We start from the raw sequence: 18,631 nt of genomic DNA on the forward strand, positions 1-18,631 counted from the left end.
TTATTTTAAGTTTTATGTTCTCTTATCTTTCTATGCGATTGAAAAGAACGAAATGTTGGGTATTCTGTCGCGGTTCGATTTTGATTATATAAGTATGATTGTTTTTGTTGCTGATCTGAAGTGATAAATCTTCAAACTGAGCTTTAATCTTTGAACTCTTGAATTTTCATCCTAGAGTCTTAAGAAGATGATGAAATCCAAACCAATTAAAAGAATAAAAAAGGCACTTGTTAGAAACTTACAAAATTAAAATTCAAAGCCTCCACTACGATTTCACCTTCAATCCGGACTCTTAGGGCTAGGAGAAACTTGTCATTATCATCATCAGCAATCGTGAGATCTCAGTGATACTCATTTTGTCACATGTTTGAAGATCGGTAACAACGTCTTCATATCAAATCCAACATCATCCAAAGCCTATCTCACCTCGACTTTTTATATGTGAGAGAGAGTTTTAACTTTTCATGTGTTCAAAGTTGGCTAAAGACGGAAAAGTCGGGGTTGAATTATCAAATCGATATCACCAGAGGCTAGGCGCCTTTTGTCAATGGATCGGACGGAAGTACCTGAATTGCGGTTTTACTTTCTAGTTGATGTTCATGGTATAGGTTGGTAGATCTTCTTGGCCGAACTCTAGGTCTAGAGTGGAAGAAAAATATATGAAATGGGTACCATATTACTTTATTTATTGAACGTTTGTCCAAGAAACTCACTTGGGCGGCTTATAAATATTAGAGGATTCACTTTATGTATCTATCTTTCTTCCACTATAAATCCTAGAGTTTAATTCTAGGAGATTCAAATCTAGGTATATAAATATAGAGAAATACTTTAACCATAAATGGTTTATACAAAAGTAATATCACAAGTTGACGTGATTTCATGTGGTTCGTCAGATTATAAAATTACTTTTATTATAAAATAGATTTAATGGATCAGATAAAATCCTGTCAATTTATGGAATTGCTTTTGTGTAATCTTTGTATGGCTATAGCGGTACTAATAAATATAAGTCTCCCGATGCTTATTTTTACTCTTTGGGATTTTGTTTTCTTAATGGTGATATAGTTTGAGATGTAATCATAACATTCATTCACCATAAGTGAAAGCTATTAATAAAATTATGTATATTGTCCCTTAAAAAAAAAAGTTTAAAGAGAAAATTGAAGGGGTTTTTGTAGTGGATATGAATGTTTAAAAGTTAGAAACCGTCAAAGGCCCGTGACCTGATTGGTATAATCCCAACCTCCAAAATGGAAGCCTGGAGTTTGGAACCCCCCTTTCTCAAATGTATCAAAAAAAAATATTAGAAACCGCTCTTTTAAATTCAAATATTTAAATGACAATTTATAAGAGAAATGAGATAAGGTGGATTGAAAATTATATTTAGAGCTGTAAATAGAGTACTCATCTAGCAATTCCTGAACACAAAACTATGATTAAATTATTAAACAATAAGACACTTGTAAAACTTGACTGAACTCAATAAATTTGTATAAATTCAAATAACTTCGTATTTATATTTTTATAGTATTTTTTTAATTTTAAAATGATAGTATCTTAAATATTTAAAACGATAAGACATCATATTCCTAACATGATACATGTTATTTGAATTCTTATGCATATGGTCCTTGATACATGTATACATAAACTATTTAAAGATATTTAAAAATAAATGAAATTTGACAAAATTTGCATATAAAGTTATAAGATATAATATAAATAAACTATTTTGTCCAAAATAAATAGCTTATAAACAAGTTTAAACTTGTCGAAACTTAAATTAGTTATTCGTAAACATAAAATCTAATTCAGTGATAAACTTAAACTCGACTCATGTTTGAATAAAAATTAAAATAATAGTGCTTGATTACCTACTATTCACTAAAAACTCAAGCTAGTTTATACCCCTACAATTTTCATGATTACCGACCGATTAATACCCTCTTTAACTCCATTTCCTTTCAACCCCCTTCTTTTATTTGCTAGAAAATGGTTCTACCAAAGTACCAATAATTTTTTTTTCCATCTTCACCATCCAATGGACAAAAGAAAACACATTGCGTCAAACTTGCATTCGATCTCTAACCAACATGGCATCCTTTATGTGGTCAACTTTTGCAATAAGATGATAGTTACATGGATGACATCCTAGAACTTTTAGAGAACAAACACAACATGTTGTGTAACTGACCAAAATTTGTAGATCAATTGAGTATCATACTGAAATACGATATTGTAAATATCTATTTACAAGTACGTTAGTCTATATCAGCATTAAGTCCCGACTCCCATTATCTATTCATCATATTTTCCCCGACTCATTTCATTCAACATTTAAGTTGCAACGCATTTAAATACTTTGAATACGTTCAGAAAACAAAACAATTCACCACCCCAGATTTCTCAAATACAACAAAGTATCCAAAAAGAATTATACTCAATTATGTTTCCAAGAAAGGTCAGCCTGGGGAAGATTGCTTCCCCTGTTAGTAGTGTCGCTTATTTGCCGCTCAGCTCATGGCATCTGTAAGTGATCGGAACCTGTGGTAGTATCTCCTTCTGAGCCTCGCCGCTTCTTCCTCCCCTCCCCATGCCTTGACCGCCTAGGTGCCTCATCCTCACTTTCGCTCTCATCATTTTTGAAGTTATTACCGCCACCATAATGATCTTCATGGTGAGCCTTGAATCCATGCTGAAACCGTGTCTCATCATCTGGTCCAAAACCAGGACTAGGCATCTCTTGACCCTTGCCTTGCTCTGAACCTGTATTATACCTGTCATTCCGATCATTCACCCTCTGATCTCTCTTCATAACCCGGTTGATATTTTGAGAGGATGGTGGTGGGGGTGGTGGAAACATTTGAGGCATGCCAACAGGCCGGCCAGGCCGAGTTGGATTTGCACCTGCGACCCCCATCACTCCCATAAAGGGGGCACGCCCTGGCCCCATCATCATCCCAAATCCACCCGCTGGGAAAGGTTGAGAAGGTTGTGGACGAAACATCATGCCAGAGTTGGGACCTGTAAAATCACCGGAGAATCGTGGACCATACGGTGCAAAAGCACGGGGGCCAACCCCAAAAATATCGGGCATTGGAAACCGATCAGGTGTAATAGGTCCATAAGATAATCCATCAGCTCCCATTATAACAGGGGGAAAACCCTGTGTCCCAGGCATAGGTCTGGCTCCACGTGCTACCGGCATGTGAGGGGGCCACATGATTCCCCTGCCCCTCCCTCTACCCTGCATTGCTGCCCCAGGAATCTGGCTGAAGCTCTCCTCCTCTTCTTCACTTTCTTCCTCTTCCTCCTCTTCATTGTCCTCGAATGGGACAATATCTGGGTTCTCTCCTCTGTTGTCAGGATCGACTCCCTTTGCTTTCTCCTCCTCTCGTTTTGATTCAGCTGCAAGTGAAATTGCCTGTACCCAAGGAACAAATACAACAACCAGATTCATTTAGTTCAGACCATTGAAAATGAATAGAGAGGTCCTCTTTCTTAAAAAAAAAAAACCTACAACAGAGGGCGGGCATATTGTAGCATAATCCAATTCTTGTACTGTCTCCACTGATTTCCTCACAATATATGCCACTTACCGGCTGCCTTGGAAAACAGACTGATGGCACTAACAATATCTTGCTATGCAATTACTAATTCCACCAAATATTAGGTTTTTGAATTCTCACATAACTGATTGCCTTGCTCCGAACAAATAAATCTTCCAATATGCCTCATTGGACAACATGAAAGAAAAACCATGATCTGATTGGAGATATTTTACAATATTAAGTACTTGAAGATAAAAGGAGAAAATAACGACGAAATAGTACTTCAAAATTTCATTCACACATGATTTGGCAACAAAATAACCATAGTTTTATGGAAACAAAATCTGAAGTTATATTCTCAGCATCCTAATCACCGCTTTGGCACTTGAATTTCCAAACGTTGCTAGGAGTAGTTCCATAAAGATGATCGTATTGCATGCGGCATTACAAATTATCTTTGACGTCACTTTTTTTTAAACAGCCCCTCTAACAGTCCAAAAGGCCTTGGGTTTATGAGCTTCATACTATCACGAATGGCAGGGGCCAGCTTGAGAGACTGCTGGCTTGGACCAGTAGGAACCGAGTTTATTTTAGTAAGTGACATGGGCTTAGGCCCAAGTAGATTAATGATGTAATGGACCTTTAAATTTTCTTATTATGCTTATGTTAGTTGTTCAAGCCACGGCCCACGAGGCCCAGTAGATGGCAAGCCTTCCATTAGGGAATTCCATCATTCTGTATTTTCATGCTACATAGCAAAATTCAATTTGTCATCTTGCTAGTGCAAAGATTCTAACATTGCTCCATCAAACCTTGACAAATTTTGCTAATAAGCTGTTAACAAAAACACTCATTTAAACCAATTTTGATCAGATTTCTGGTGCAGGGGCCAGCCCTTCAAGACAATCTTCCCGAAGTTATTTCCAATATCCTAATGTAAGGAGGTTTTTGTTGCAAAACACTAACAGATTTCTTATTATATGTACCTATTGAATATTACTTTATCAGAACAGCCCATGATTGGGAGATCAAGTTTTTCTCTTTGGTCTTGAACAAGTTGTATTCCTTTAGTGGAGAAGAGACAGTAATGATAAAAATATGTTGGAACCTGTCTAAAAGATGATATTTGAGTTAACTCTATTTTAATGTGCTCATCCCTCCAATTGGCTCTTCATTTCCTTGGAAGCATATTTGGCAAAACAAGGCACCTTCAAGGGTAGCTTGGTTTGTTGAGATGGTAGCCTTAAGAAAGATATTAACAATTGAGAAAGAGACATATCATAGTAGTGGATTGGTGTCGTGTGAGCAGAATGGAGAAAGCATAGCTCATCTTCTGCTACGATATGAGTTGGTGAGGGACATATGGGTAGCAGTATTCATTACTTTGGTATTGAGTTAGTTATGCCCAGCTGGTGGTGGATTTGTCAGCATGATTGGAAGCCATAAAAATTTAGAAGTTTGGAGGATGATGCCTTGTGCTTAATGTGACGTATTTGGCAAGAATGCAATGTCCACACTTTTGAGGACCGTGAGAAAAAGCCACAATATCCACTCCCTCTACTTTAGGATGTCTACTTAAAACAATCCCTCCCTCATGCACACACACACACACACACACACACACACACATATATTTATGTATTGCATTTTCAGGTTATTTCACTCACTATTGTTCATTTGTTTTTCTTTTCTTCTTTTACCTAAACATGTTGTACTAATTACTATATTGCACCACATAATGAATCAAAAGAAAACCTACCATAAGTTCACCATCCGGTTCAAGATAAAGCAAGGAAGCTAACTGCTCACCAACAGAAGGCTCTAGCTCCTGACAGTCTCTACTTATCTGCAACAATAAGTGCATAAAATGACGTCAATTGGAGCTGATATGGTGAGATGGCCACAAGCTACGGCATCTCACAAGCCAAATATACATACCGGGAATTGAAGTAGTAGCAAGCAAAAGAAAGTGGTAAAATGGAAGACAAGATGGGTACAAACACAGAGTTACAAGGTTAGCTTACAATATTTATTTGTAAAAGTAGTATTTAATCCATCTTCCAGTGAGCGCACCAATGCTATATGAATTTAATTTGCACTATTTATGTTTTAATTGCCAATAGCATGAGAACTTGAAGGCCCTTGCGCATTTTGTATTGGACCTAAATCAAGTCAATTATAAAAAGTTCTCCCCCTCTTTTGTGGCACTTTGATTTAATTCTTAATTACCTATTATCATATCATTAAGAATTTCTCTGAATTCCCCTTCGTGTGATAGTAACCTACCAACAACGTGACAGAACCTAAATTGGTTTCAACAAATGAAGTTAGCATTCATGAAGGAAGGGTGCCTCTTTTCTATGCATAAATCTCAATTGTTAAGTCGTTAACACTAAAAGTAAGTACAAATTCTCGACTATTAAGGCCCACTTCAGATTTTTCCCCTTTTTTATGAGGAAATAAGGGGAAATTATGTTTGCTCGATCGAGCAAATGTGATCAGCAGGTCTCTCATGGATTATTACAAAAAAAGAAGCATGAGTTACCTCAAACCTTCTCGAGAAAGAAAAGCCAGAAAAACAGCATATTTTTATTTTAGTTCAATTTCTGTTGGTATATTATCTTCATTTCAAAGCAATTCCCATCTTCAACTTAGCAAACTTCTAAACAGCAGCAGCAACAGAAAACTCAGAAAAGAAATCTCAATACAAGCAGCATTTTTTTATGAAGCCCAAATAATACCTTGACTGGTAAGTTCTCATTGAACGGATTCCGCAGATGGCGAGTGTTGTGGAAGGACAATTCACATAACTGCATATAAAAAATGGCAATTAACCATGGAAAAAATTTATTTTTCACGTACAAAACTTCTCTGGTGTTCTGCTCTGTTAACATTGCCTGGTCTCCACACTATGATACTAGTTTTGAAAGGGTTTCAAACAAATGCCAAAAGAAGGAAGTTCAGGCATTCAATGAAAATTTTTCCTCCCTTTAAAGCTTGACAAAAAACAACTCTAATAAATGGAATACATACCTAACCCCTCACATAAACCGTGTTTACATTTCTCAAAACAAGAGCATGATCTGTAACATGAATCTCAAGAAAGAAAGAAAAATGGAAACAATCTCCTCATACATGACCCTACCAAATTTTAGGAACTCAATAATTTGAAAGAGGAAACACAAAAAAGAAGGATTTGGTCATTTAGTAGGTTGAATAATAGCCTTGTCAGGGTCATAGATTTGGTAATAAATTGCATTATAAGAATTTCTGGAACCAAGATAAATACTGCAGAACATCCTGACAAAAACATACTACCCATTAAGAGAAAAAGGTGTACCTTTAACCATTTCACTGAAAAATTCCGCCCATAATGTGCGGTTCCATGTGCATATTTCCAATTGCCCCCACCAACAGATCCACCAATTCTTGATGTCATCTTTGCACAACCCTGACAAAGCACAGACATCTTTGTGTTTACCTCAAACATACAAAAACATGCAATTCAGACTGACCAGATGACCCAGTAAGCTAAAGTAATCATTGAGAAACACGGATGGTAAGCTCAAGTGGTAAAAGCCTTGGTCTTGGTGGTATGCTCCCTCCAAGTCTAAGGTTAAAATCCTCTTGGGTGCAAACAATAAGGGCTATCGGACTGGGGGAACTTCCCTATGAATTACCCGAGGTGCACTTGTAGAAAACTCTTTGCCAAGAGCATGTGCACCCCTGGAATTAGTCGAGACATTGTTCCCAGACACCCAGTGCCAATGAAAAAAAATCATTGAGAAACACAGATCTAGAGAAGAGAATAAATAGCATTAATAGATGGTAGAATATTGAATAAAAATCTACCTGGAAATGCCGGGTCCGGTTGACAGAAAAAATCAGAATCACATTTTCAGCAGAGTCAAAAGCTTCGTTCAGTTTAGCTTCATTGCTCCTTTGAGTTGCCCATACTCCTTGTTGTACAGATAATTCCAAATTTTCACGGTTGCAACTTTTAACAATAAAATACCTGACGTTCCATGTTTGGAAATGAGTTACTCCATATTCATAAAATCAAACCTTAATAAAACAAGGTGCTTTAACTGGAAAATAAAGAACGCACTTTCATCAAACTTAGAGTTCAATCGATAATTAACAGTTACCATATGGGCTGTGAATGGCATTAAGGAACATGCCTGCCAGTTGCATGACCCAGCATTCAATCTACATGTCTACATCATGATACTCAAAACCAAAAAATCTGGCATCATGGCATATAGCCTCGTCACAATAGCCAAATGGCATATAGTCAAGTAGAATAAAGAAGTACGCTAACCACAGATGGTATAAACTTTACTAATTCTAGTTAGATGGTCCATCAAATTACAGGTGAACTTGAAACTTTAGTCAACATGGAAGTGTAGCATAAACTGAACTTTGCAACGTAGCATGAAAGTGGCTAGCAATTCTGTAATTTCATATTTACTGTAATGTCCAAACTGTTTCTTTTTTATTGGTAAGTTACATATGGACCAGGTGGGTCTTGAACTCGCAACTTGACCCTACAGATCTTTTATAGGTGGCTGAGGTGCTGTTTAAGCTAAAGTCCATTGGCTGGAATTTGATGATGATTACCTAATATTACAACCTCCATGAGTCATAACCAAGAATGCAAAACAATGAGCCACTAGTTTCTATAAAATGCATCTAAAAGCCATCTAGAACCACATTTTACTGTCATCCAAAACCACTTGACAGAGAAGGAATTCTTCTCTCCAAACGTCCATTGGGATTAAATTACTCATTTTCTATCCTTGTATAAGTAATTTTGGTAAGAAAAGGTAATGGCGAAGGACCCATGAAGTTTGAGAATTAGTACAAGCCTAATTGACACAACAATTCCTAAAGTTATGACATTTTTTTTTATATAATTGATAGAAATAGAATAACCAAATGACAGATCATCTGACAGCCAGATGAGCTCAAAATGCTGTTTCCAACTACTTCACAATTGGTAACAACCTGCAGCCTACACAATGCTCCGATTGCTCGCCAACTATCCAACATCTCAAATGAAGGTATTGCCCAAACCAACGTCTAGCAAGGCACACACCAAACCCTAGCTAGTGATGCCAATGTATGGCCCTTCATACAGAACTTGAAATTAGTAACCCCAAATTTGCTAATATTCAGGTCATCTTGCTCATCTCCTTCAAACACCCATAATGCAGCCAAGAAACCCTAACATCTAAGTGCACAACAAACTCCCCCTAATGGATATTGTTAAGACAATAATAAATAATTAAATCTACATTTTTCCATCATCTTAAACCAATAGGACAAGTGATTTCATATGATATTAGAGTAGAGGTCCTGAGTTCGAATCCTAATTCTACACTTCACCCAATTAGTTAAATTAAAATATTTCATGTGTTTGACCTACTTATTAAGGGATAGTCTAGCCCACACGTGATGAGGAGTATTAAGACAAAATATAAATAATTAAATCTACCTCTTTCTATCAACTTAGACTACGTTTGTGTAGTGAGGTGATCTCAGATGATCTGTGAATAGTAGTGAAAAAGTTGTGAAAAATTATTAAATAGTAGTAAAAAGTAGTTAAAAGTAACAATAAAATATTGAATAGTAGTACTACCCAAACACAACCTTAAACCTTTGGGACAAGTTGTGATTTCACGTAGGATGAGAACTTCCCAGGAGGTGCCCCACCATACTACTCTCCCAATTGGATTCAACTTTAAACTGAACTTTCATATCTAAAGCACTTTCTAACCTCCTAAGTTTTATATATCTTGCAGGGTTTTTTTCGACTTCCTAGCTAAATTAGAGGTATGGCATCAATTTCTAACCAGCTAGAAGATTTCTGAAAACATTTCTCATTAAGTTAAAAGGTTAACATCATCCATAGGATGCCATATTTCTCCCAAAGGCACATGCACATATAGGACCACTAAGGTGCAAATTTGTCCATGTACAAATAAATTGGGCATCTTAGCACTTCAACAAAGTTGGAACTGATGACCTTTCTTCCTCTTCTCTCTATAGAGATATTAGTCAGCTACAAAGGCCGATGGCACACTATCCTTTTTTTTTTTTAATCGGTAAACAAAATTTTATTGATTATAAGAAGAGGCAAAAGCCCAAGTATACAGCACATATACAAGAGCATTGCCTGAGTGAGCCAGTTTAGTGAAACAAGAATACATAGAAACTCATTCCATTGAAATCAATTACAACCGACCAATGAAGTAAAGAATTGAAAACAATTTCCTAAGCTCTTCCATTGATTGCTCTTGATCTTCGAAGCTTCTGACGTTCCTTTCCCTCCAAATGCACCACCATAAGCATATTGGGACCATCTTCCATATTGCTGCAATATGAGAGTCGACCATTGCTGCACAATGTTCTATGCGATTTACTAATTAGATTTTTTTTCTTTCTACACTTGATGCCAACTCATCTCAATACCTTCATATCAATACTGCTCAAGGAAAAAACAGCTAATTATCTTCTCGTATCACACAACATTTCTTGTCTAATAAGATGCACTTATCAGCTTGATATAAATACACAAGTCAACAGCAGAAAGAAAAACTACCTGCTTCATACATTTCTACCAGATTATGTTATTGATGTTTTAATCAACTCTTCCCCCTTAAGGATCACATAAGGTGATCAATAACCATCCTTGGATATCTCTTGCCAAAAAATTTAGTTATTCCCACATCCTCCATGGTCCACAATTGTAAGTTTAATTTCCATAGTTGACTAACTTTTAACTAGCTCACAAAGAGAGGAATCTATTCAGTCTATACAATTAGCTAAAATAGTAGGCTTAGTCATTCCAACCCCACCAAGTTCAATCACCTAAGCTCTTGACCAAAAAAAAACCAAGAATAAAGGCCAAAAAATACAATAAAAGTCTCAAACTAACCGATCGGGAGCTTGTTTTATAACAAATATATTTATAATCAAGAAAAAGAAGCAAAGGCATCATCAAAGTACACTGCAAGCATAGATCATATACACCTATGCTGTGAAAGAAAAAGATCGAGAAAATACTGAAAATTGAAATTAAAGAGACATAGGTGGGCCCTGAGTTCTTTCACGGTCCTTTCGCTATCGGCAAAACTTTTTGGTAATTTCTTTCCCTCCATATGCACCACATCAAACAAAGCAGGATCACTTTTCTTGGTTGTATTTGTTCAGATCAAGACAGGGTGGTGAAGACAAGATGCATTGCAGTACAAAGAGAGGGGTGTTTGGAGTTAATCTTTCTATAATGTATTAGTCCCCCATGGCAGCATTCCTCTTCCATGAAAGACCATTTGGAGGAGCAAGGCTACCATGAGAGAGTGGCTTCTTTGAGAAGATCTTTACTTTAAAAAAATTAAGGAGGGATTATGATAAAATGGTGCTGTATGAACATAGGAATGGAGAGTTTGTGGATCATTTCTTACTCCACTGTGATATAGCTAGTCCATTGCTGGTCACATATCATAATTTAGTTTCTTAAGAGGCAAATGACATCAATCTTCCATTCTCTAAACAGATTCCGCACACAGGCATTTGTCTTCCTCATTCAAGCCCCCAAACATTCCAAGATAGTAGCCTCGACCTTGGGGAAGCAAATACCCAACTCACTTTCATTTTACTACGACTGGAACTAACTTTTGGGTCATAATTTTTTTTTATAGGTAAACTAAACTTTATTACTCAAAGAATAGGCCTAGCCCAGTATATACAAGAAACAGCCCTTCTAAGCGGGCACAAGAGAGACAAGGAAATCATGAAGGACCATTCCATTGAAATCAACAGTTATTTGGGTCATAATTAATAGAGGTCAACCTTTTCAGCCCTCTATCCTCTTTGGCCTAATTGGTGGTTCCTCTTTGTCAGGTAGTGGCTAGCTTCAATGGCGGTAAACATGGACATTAACCCTTCATCAGGGCCTTCACAGACAAAAGGTCTGACTTTCTTCAATTTCTACAATACCCAATATGAAGTCTAATGCTTATCCCTTTAAGCGATTATTGTCCCTAGATAAACAGAAATCTAATAGTAATAGCTCACAACTTAAAGGTTTTTGATTGGGAAGCAATGTTTCCTAAAGTGACCCAGCAGAGACTTCTAGGACTTTGGACCACTTTCCCATTCTCCTAAAATGGAACAAAATACTTTTAAGTTTGGGGATACATGGCTGAAATATGAGTGCTTTGTGGAGAAGGTGAAAATGTGGTGAACTTTTTATTGCATTCAAGACTCCCCAAGTTATGTCCTAGATCGAAAACTCAAATTTCTGAAAACTGATTTGGACATTTGGAATGAGCAAATGTTTGGCAATGTGGGGACACAAGAGAAGCTCCATCTAGGAACAAGCAAAATCAGTTAGGCTCCAATCCTCGTCCAAATTACTGTTATTCACTCTTCATAACATGCACACGTGAACACAAACGCCTATGTGCATGCACGTAAATGCCCCTCTATGTTTTATATATTTTCCGAAATGTAAGATGAACTTAATTAATCAATCAACGTTGGTGAAACCTTTTTCATCTTTATTAATAACAGCAAAGGCACAACCCAAGTACACGAGTAAAATATAAGAGATACCTAAATAGTAGAAGAAAAAAATTCTAGAAAATCATGTAAACTAAATCCAAAAGTTTATAGATGCAGTCTGTAGGAGAATATTATGGGTAAAACAAATTTTTGAGTTCCTCTGTCGTCCATTTGCAATCCTTGAAGATTCTCTCATTTCTTTCCATCCATATACACCAAAATAAAGCATATAGGGACCATCTTCTACACTGCTGTAGTTTGGTGACTGCCATCTAGCCTTCTCCAAGCACAAAAAAGCTCCACAAATCTTCTAGGCATGACCCAAGCCTTCTCCTCAGTTGCAATCACACAGTGGAGTCCAAGATGATCAACGGACTCCCCACTCCTCTTAAATATGCAACACCAGTCTATCACAACTATATTTCTCGAGGAAATACAATTGGTTCTGCCGTCCTCCCTTAGCATTAATTGTGTTTTCTAAATTTTTACTTATCAAAAAAAATTTCTCGAGAAAAGTTCAAACTAAACTTCAATAATAAAACCAATATCAAACCATAATGGCTCAAGGAAAGTTCCACTGCATCTTGGCTTATGATCCAAAAGGAATAGTCCAGCTTACAATTGGAGCCCCATAGAATCAATCAACCGTGAAAACTTCTCCTTTTCAAGTAATGTGGGATCTTAGTCACCAACATCATATATGCAATCCAAGGTGTTACAATCCCCCCTTAAATCCTCAGTGTCCTCCTCAAGTCATTTTATTGTGTGTTGCATGGCTCAAATCCCACACTTCTAGTCAAAATTTGCTCTAACATTTGTAACCACCCAAGAAAAACCCAAGCCGCATGTGGACTTATAACTCAAAAGCATTAGTCAAGATTACAATCGAAGACCCTTAAAATCATCAAAAACCATAAGAACTTCTCGTTACCAAGCAATGGGGGATCCTATTCACCATACTCCTTTACTCAATCCAGGGTATTCTACAAACACTAAGTTGTGGACAAACCATTTATGATGTTGCACTACTTGAAGTCAACAAGCATTTAACCACAAGGAAAGACAATTATGGCACTCAAAGGGGTCAACCACATTGAGGCATAAAAGTAGCAGTAAGTAGTTAAAGCATTTTCCATGAGCATCACTTAGATGAATATTCAAGGTATAAACCATAAATGCTACTTGAGTATAGCTTTCGGTACCTTAAACCAACCAGTTCCACTTCAAAAACTATACCCAATGTAAAAAATATAAAGGAAATATATTTGTTTCCTATCACACTTAAGGTTAACAGATGATAGAAATTTAATCCCGAAATGCCTTTCTCCCAAAACATTTTTTTGATAGGCAATCATGAAGTTTTATTCATAAAAGAAGGCAAAGCCCAAGTACATAGGAAGTATATATGAGAAGTACCTAACTAGGATTTACAACCGAAAGTAGAAAATCATGTACATTTAGCCCATTAAAAACAATGGTCCCTGCACATAAGAACAATGTTTTAAGGGGGAAAAAAAAAAAAAAGCTCATCAATTGTCCTCTCGAAGTCCTCAAAGCTTCTATCATTTCTCTCCCGCCAAATGCACCAACACATGCATATAGGAACCATTCTCCATATTTTTGTCACTTGTGGATTACCACGAATGCCTCTCCAACTTGCTCTAGAAAATCCACCAGCCTAAGATACATGACCCATGATAATCCGATTCCAGCAAAATAAATCATCCCACTTGGTCCTAGCCACCTCGCAACGTAAAGGCAGATGCTCAACTGACTCCTCATTCTTCTTACACATGCAACACTAGTCCAACACAATTACCCGACATTTTCTCCTTATTTGTAGTAAGAATCTTATCCAAGGATGTTGTCCAAACAAAAAAAACTGCTTTTAAAGGAGCTTTCATCTTAAATATACTCTTCCATGGGAATGTGGTCATTACGGGGCTCGTTAAAACTTGGCGAAACAATCTAACAATGAATCTACCTTTCTTGGAGGGACTCCAGTTCATCTTATTTATGGTACCCTCGGTCATGGAATACAATGCCACATAGAACTTTGTGATAGCCTCCAACTCCCAATCTCGGGCTGCCCTAATGAAATCTACATTCCATTGAAGGGAGCCACTAGAGAAGACCAAGAGGTCAGCTCTCGTTGCATCCTTCGATCGTACGAGCTCAAAAATGGCAGAGAATGTGTCTTGGAGGCTTTGTTCACCACACCACTTATCATACCAAAAATCTGACATAAGAACTATCGCCCACCACAATATGTGCATTTCTTCAAAAGCTCCCAACCTTTTCTAATGTATTTCCACAAACCCACCCCATATGGACCGCGTACCTCATTTGAGCACCATCCTCCCAAAACTTTGAATTTATAACAAACTTCTATAGGTCCCCCCTTTCGTGTTGGTACCGCCACAACAATTTACCCAACAGAGCTTAGTTGAACTTTATCAAATTATGAATCCCCAACCCCCCCCCCCCCCCCTAGAAATTGGAGTACAAACAAATGACCAATTTACCCAATGAAATTTGAACTCTTCTCCCAACCCGCTCCACAAGAAGTCATGTTGTAACTTCTCAATATAGTTGGCAACCTTTGTGGGGAGCAGGAACAAAGACAGGATATAGGTGCGTAGTTTAGAAAGAGTACTTTTAATCAAAATGAGCCTACCTCCTTTAGACAAATACTGCCTCTTCCAAGAAGCCAATCTTCACTCCACCTTTTCAACCACAACATTCCAAATCCTCTCTGATTTAAAGGACATGCCCAGTGGCAAGCCAAAATACTTCAGGGGTAGAGAAGATACCTTACATCCCAAGAGAGAGGCTAGATTCACCGCTTCGGGGACAACCGCCACCAGAACCAATTCAGACTTTGATAGATTAATTCTTAACCCCGAGACAGCTTCAAAACAAAGTAGAGCCTCAAAGATTGGATATGCCCGAGATTTGCTCCACAAAAGATGAGAGTATCGTTTACAAAATGCAAGTGAGAAATATCAAAAGAGCCATAATCACCATTCCCCACCGGGAAACCATAGAGAAAACCACCTTCCATAAGGCCCACAATCATCTTGCTAAGAACTTCCATGACGAATATAAACAATAATGGAGAGAGCGGGTCCCCGCTCAAACCACAGGAGGAATCAAAGAAACCCACCAGTGAACCATTCACCAAGATAGAGAAGCATACTATAGAGACGCAAAACTCCACCAAGAAACCCACCAGTGAACCATTCACCAAGATAGAGAAGCATACTATAGAGACGCAAAACTCCACCCAATCACACCATCTCTCCCCAAAGCCACATCTTGCAAGTAATAAAGTAAGAATTTCCAAATGACGTAACCATAGGCTTTCTCCATGTCTAATTTGCAAAGTAACCAAGGTTCTCTAGATTTGAGTCGTCCGTCCAAAACTACATTTGCAAATTAAGACTGAATCTAGAATTTGTCTACCTTTTTCCCAAAACTTTTGATAACTTTTTATCACTTTTCCTTAAACAAAACGAGAAAAGAAATACTCAAAAAAGACATCCTGTAAGAGAAAGACTTTATTCCAAGTCCTAAAAAACAATTCACTAGAACTTTTTTTTTTATAGGTCCTAAAAAACAATTCACTGGAACTTATCAGGTATATACCACATTTGTTTACTTTCCTTTTAGATGTCCCAAGTGAACAAAAAATTATAATGGTAGAGCACACTGCAATAAGATATTAAGCAAATCCACGAATCAAATGGTGTTTACTTTCCTTTTATCTTCCCATAAATATATAATTTTTTATTGATAAAAGTACACTACATAAGATGAGAAGTAAATCCATACATCTAATAGTCAAAATGAGAAAAGTACAACATAAAATGTGTATCAAACTATAAACCAACTGACGAGTGATCAAGGGACACTAACTAGAGCTTCTAAACATGGAAAGAGTTCTTTTTGGCAATTACTGATTGAATAATGGGCTCTTCAACATTGCCCGTATAATTATACAAAAACTGATTTTCATAACCTAATTAAAGACCTCAGGACTCTGAACACACCTAGATATTCCTTTAGGCAAAGGTATAGCAGTTCTGTTCGTTTGATTGGGCAGGCCATTTGGAATATTTGGTGTCTGGTTCTGGCTGACCTGCTGCTGGGACTGTTGCTGCTGCTGGACATTAGAAGACTCATTTGTTGAAGGTTTAACCACGCCTTGATTGGCAGTGTTGGGACCGTGTGGAAACTGAGACTTTTCTGCTTGTTGAGGGAAATTACCATTCCTTTGCTGGAAAAATCTGCTAGAAGAGTTGTAGTTGTAAGAATTTAATTGCTGAATCTTCTGAAGGACCTCTTCTACAGGAGGTGGAGGTCCAGGCAGTTTTGCATGCCTGTACCGACAGTCGGGACCATTTGGACAAAAGCCCAACCTGTACCTGCAGTTACAGAATTTCCCAATTAAGTGCATACACCTTACATGCTCTTATTATTTTACCAATGCTTATACTGATAAAGATAAAAAATTAAAAATTAAAATAATAATAATAACAATAATAATAATAATAAACCCAATGCTTTGCCTCACACTAAATACAAAATTAACCCCCAAAAAAGAACAAATAAAATAATTACATTGCAAAGCCATTCATGCACAGCAGCAATTTCCAACTTTTTTCAGTGCAGCGCCATCGTTAAAAGATTTATTATTCAAATCTATACCACAACGTACCTACCATAAATCTTGAAATAAGAATTTTTTTTATCGGTAAATCTTCAAATAAGTATTAAAAAACATTCAAACAAGACGAACAATATAAATCCTCCGGATCCTCGTGCAAATTAAATGTTGCAACTTCCCTCCGCTTCAGATAACGAATTTCATACCTACCTAAATCAAAACCCCATTCTTTGAATCACACACTCCGTCCACTTAAAATATCGCCACACCCGTCCTTAGTTAATCCCATTATTCCTAAAACCCAAGTTCCTCTTTCACCACGAAAAAATATACCAAAAGTATTATCACCCTCCAAACAAAAACAATCAACCAACACAACCTCGTAACTGCAGTATGAACAAAAGATGCATCACGTACATGTTACACTCCTTGATATCTTCATTGGTGTGCTTGTACACGCAGTCCTGCTCGCGGCACTCACCGTAGAGCCGGAAGAAGCGGCAGACGGGCATCCGTGACTTGTCGTACTGGTGGAGGAAGCCGCAGGCGTCGCCTTTCATGCAGAGGCTTCGGAGCCAGTGTCGGCACACCGTCTGACGGAAGCTTCGCCTCCCCGAGGCGAGGTTGCCACCCGCGGAGGCGGAGTCAGCTACGAATGCTGCAGTCCCGGGGCCCGCGGACGCCGCGTTGGCGGCCGCTGCTCCGACGGAGGAATCAGATTGGACGACGTGGGGCCCCGGGGCGACGGCGGCGTTGGCAGTGGGACCGGCGTCTAGACCGCCCTCGAAGTCGAAGTTGAGAACCCCCTCCGAGTCCTCCATTGAGGGAATTTCCTACTTCCGCGTCTTATATGTATATTTATGGGTTAGCAGTTGGTGATGTTTACCAAATTAGGGCTTTGAAAAAAGCTGTGCTTGATTTTGATATGAACAAGAGTGGTAGTTACTGTTAGAGAATTGAAATAAATGTGCAGAGGGTGTTTGTCGTCGATGTCTGGGTTTTGAGGAATGGACTTTTGCCCCTTCACCGAATTAGGATACTTACAAAAATGAATAAAAAAATTTTATTTGCCATAAAACCCTTCCCATATACGTCGAAGTCAAAAGCTAATAAATTAAGCATTTTCATTCATTCTGGTTAACCTTTGTGTGTGCAGTCCATACATTTTATGGGAACAGAATTCATTAAATACATGAATTTTAATGGATTCGAAGGTGGTATGTATTATTTATTAATTTTAATTTTAATCAAATTTTAGTAATAGAATAATGTTAAATATAATTTAAAAAAATTACGTGTATTCTAGATTTATTTATTTTTATAAAAAACTACGAAAAACTTGCGCAATTATATAAATCATTTCCCTTAATAATATATCCTACTAATATGTTTTTCGAGTAAAATGTGAGGCTATATTCTTGTAATCTTACTAATATAGAAACTCTAATAGAAAGAAATGTTGTAAATTTCAGTGCCTAAACCTGATATTATGTATTGCAACAAAATTATTTATTATATTATAATAAACGACTCTCTAATTATTATATTAATAATTTTTACATCCTTGATAAACAGTACCATTACTGTAATCAACGCTTGTTTTCACACTCAAACAGTTCCTATGTACTTTTCTTTGACAATCCTGAAAAAATAAATTAATAAATTAAAGTAATACATGGTGCTTAGATTAATATATATATATCTGAGGGACCGAGTGCTACTTTTTTTTTTTGCTTTGTAGAAAAATGGTTGGATAGTCGGTAACTGATGAAAAGCATCGATATTGATTTTTCTCCTAGGGCCCTAGGGAAATGATTATAAGCATTATTTTGTCTTCGAA

General features: G+C 37.3%; 1 protein-coding gene across 1 annotated transcript; it reads right to left on the minus strand.

The window, feature by feature from the left end:
• Positions 1–2,302: 2,302 nt before the first annotated feature.
• On the minus strand, positions 2,303–17,842 carry LOC122276188 (30-kDa cleavage and polyadenylation specificity factor 30-like). Its single transcript, XM_043085752.1, has 7 exons — positions 17,209–17,842; positions 16,175–16,549; positions 7,407–7,569; positions 6,895–7,005; positions 6,296–6,364; positions 5,314–5,400; positions 2,303–3,427 (listed from the first exon to the last, which is right to left on the minus strand). Exons 1-7 carry the CDS (start codon positions 17,610–17,612, stop codon positions 2,522–2,524), a joined length of 2,115 nt encoding a protein of 704 aa, XP_042941686.1. The 5' UTR covers positions 17,613–17,842; the 3' UTR covers positions 2,303–2,521.
• Between the last annotated feature and the right edge of the window lie 789 nt (positions 17,843–18,631).

This window comes from Carya illinoinensis, chromosome 9, assembly GCF_018687715.1.
Source record: "Carya illinoinensis cultivar Pawnee chromosome 9, C.illinoinensisPawnee_v1, whole genome shotgun sequence".
NCBI classification, from domain to species: Eukaryota; Viridiplantae; Streptophyta; class Magnoliopsida; order Fagales; family Juglandaceae; genus Carya; species Carya illinoinensis.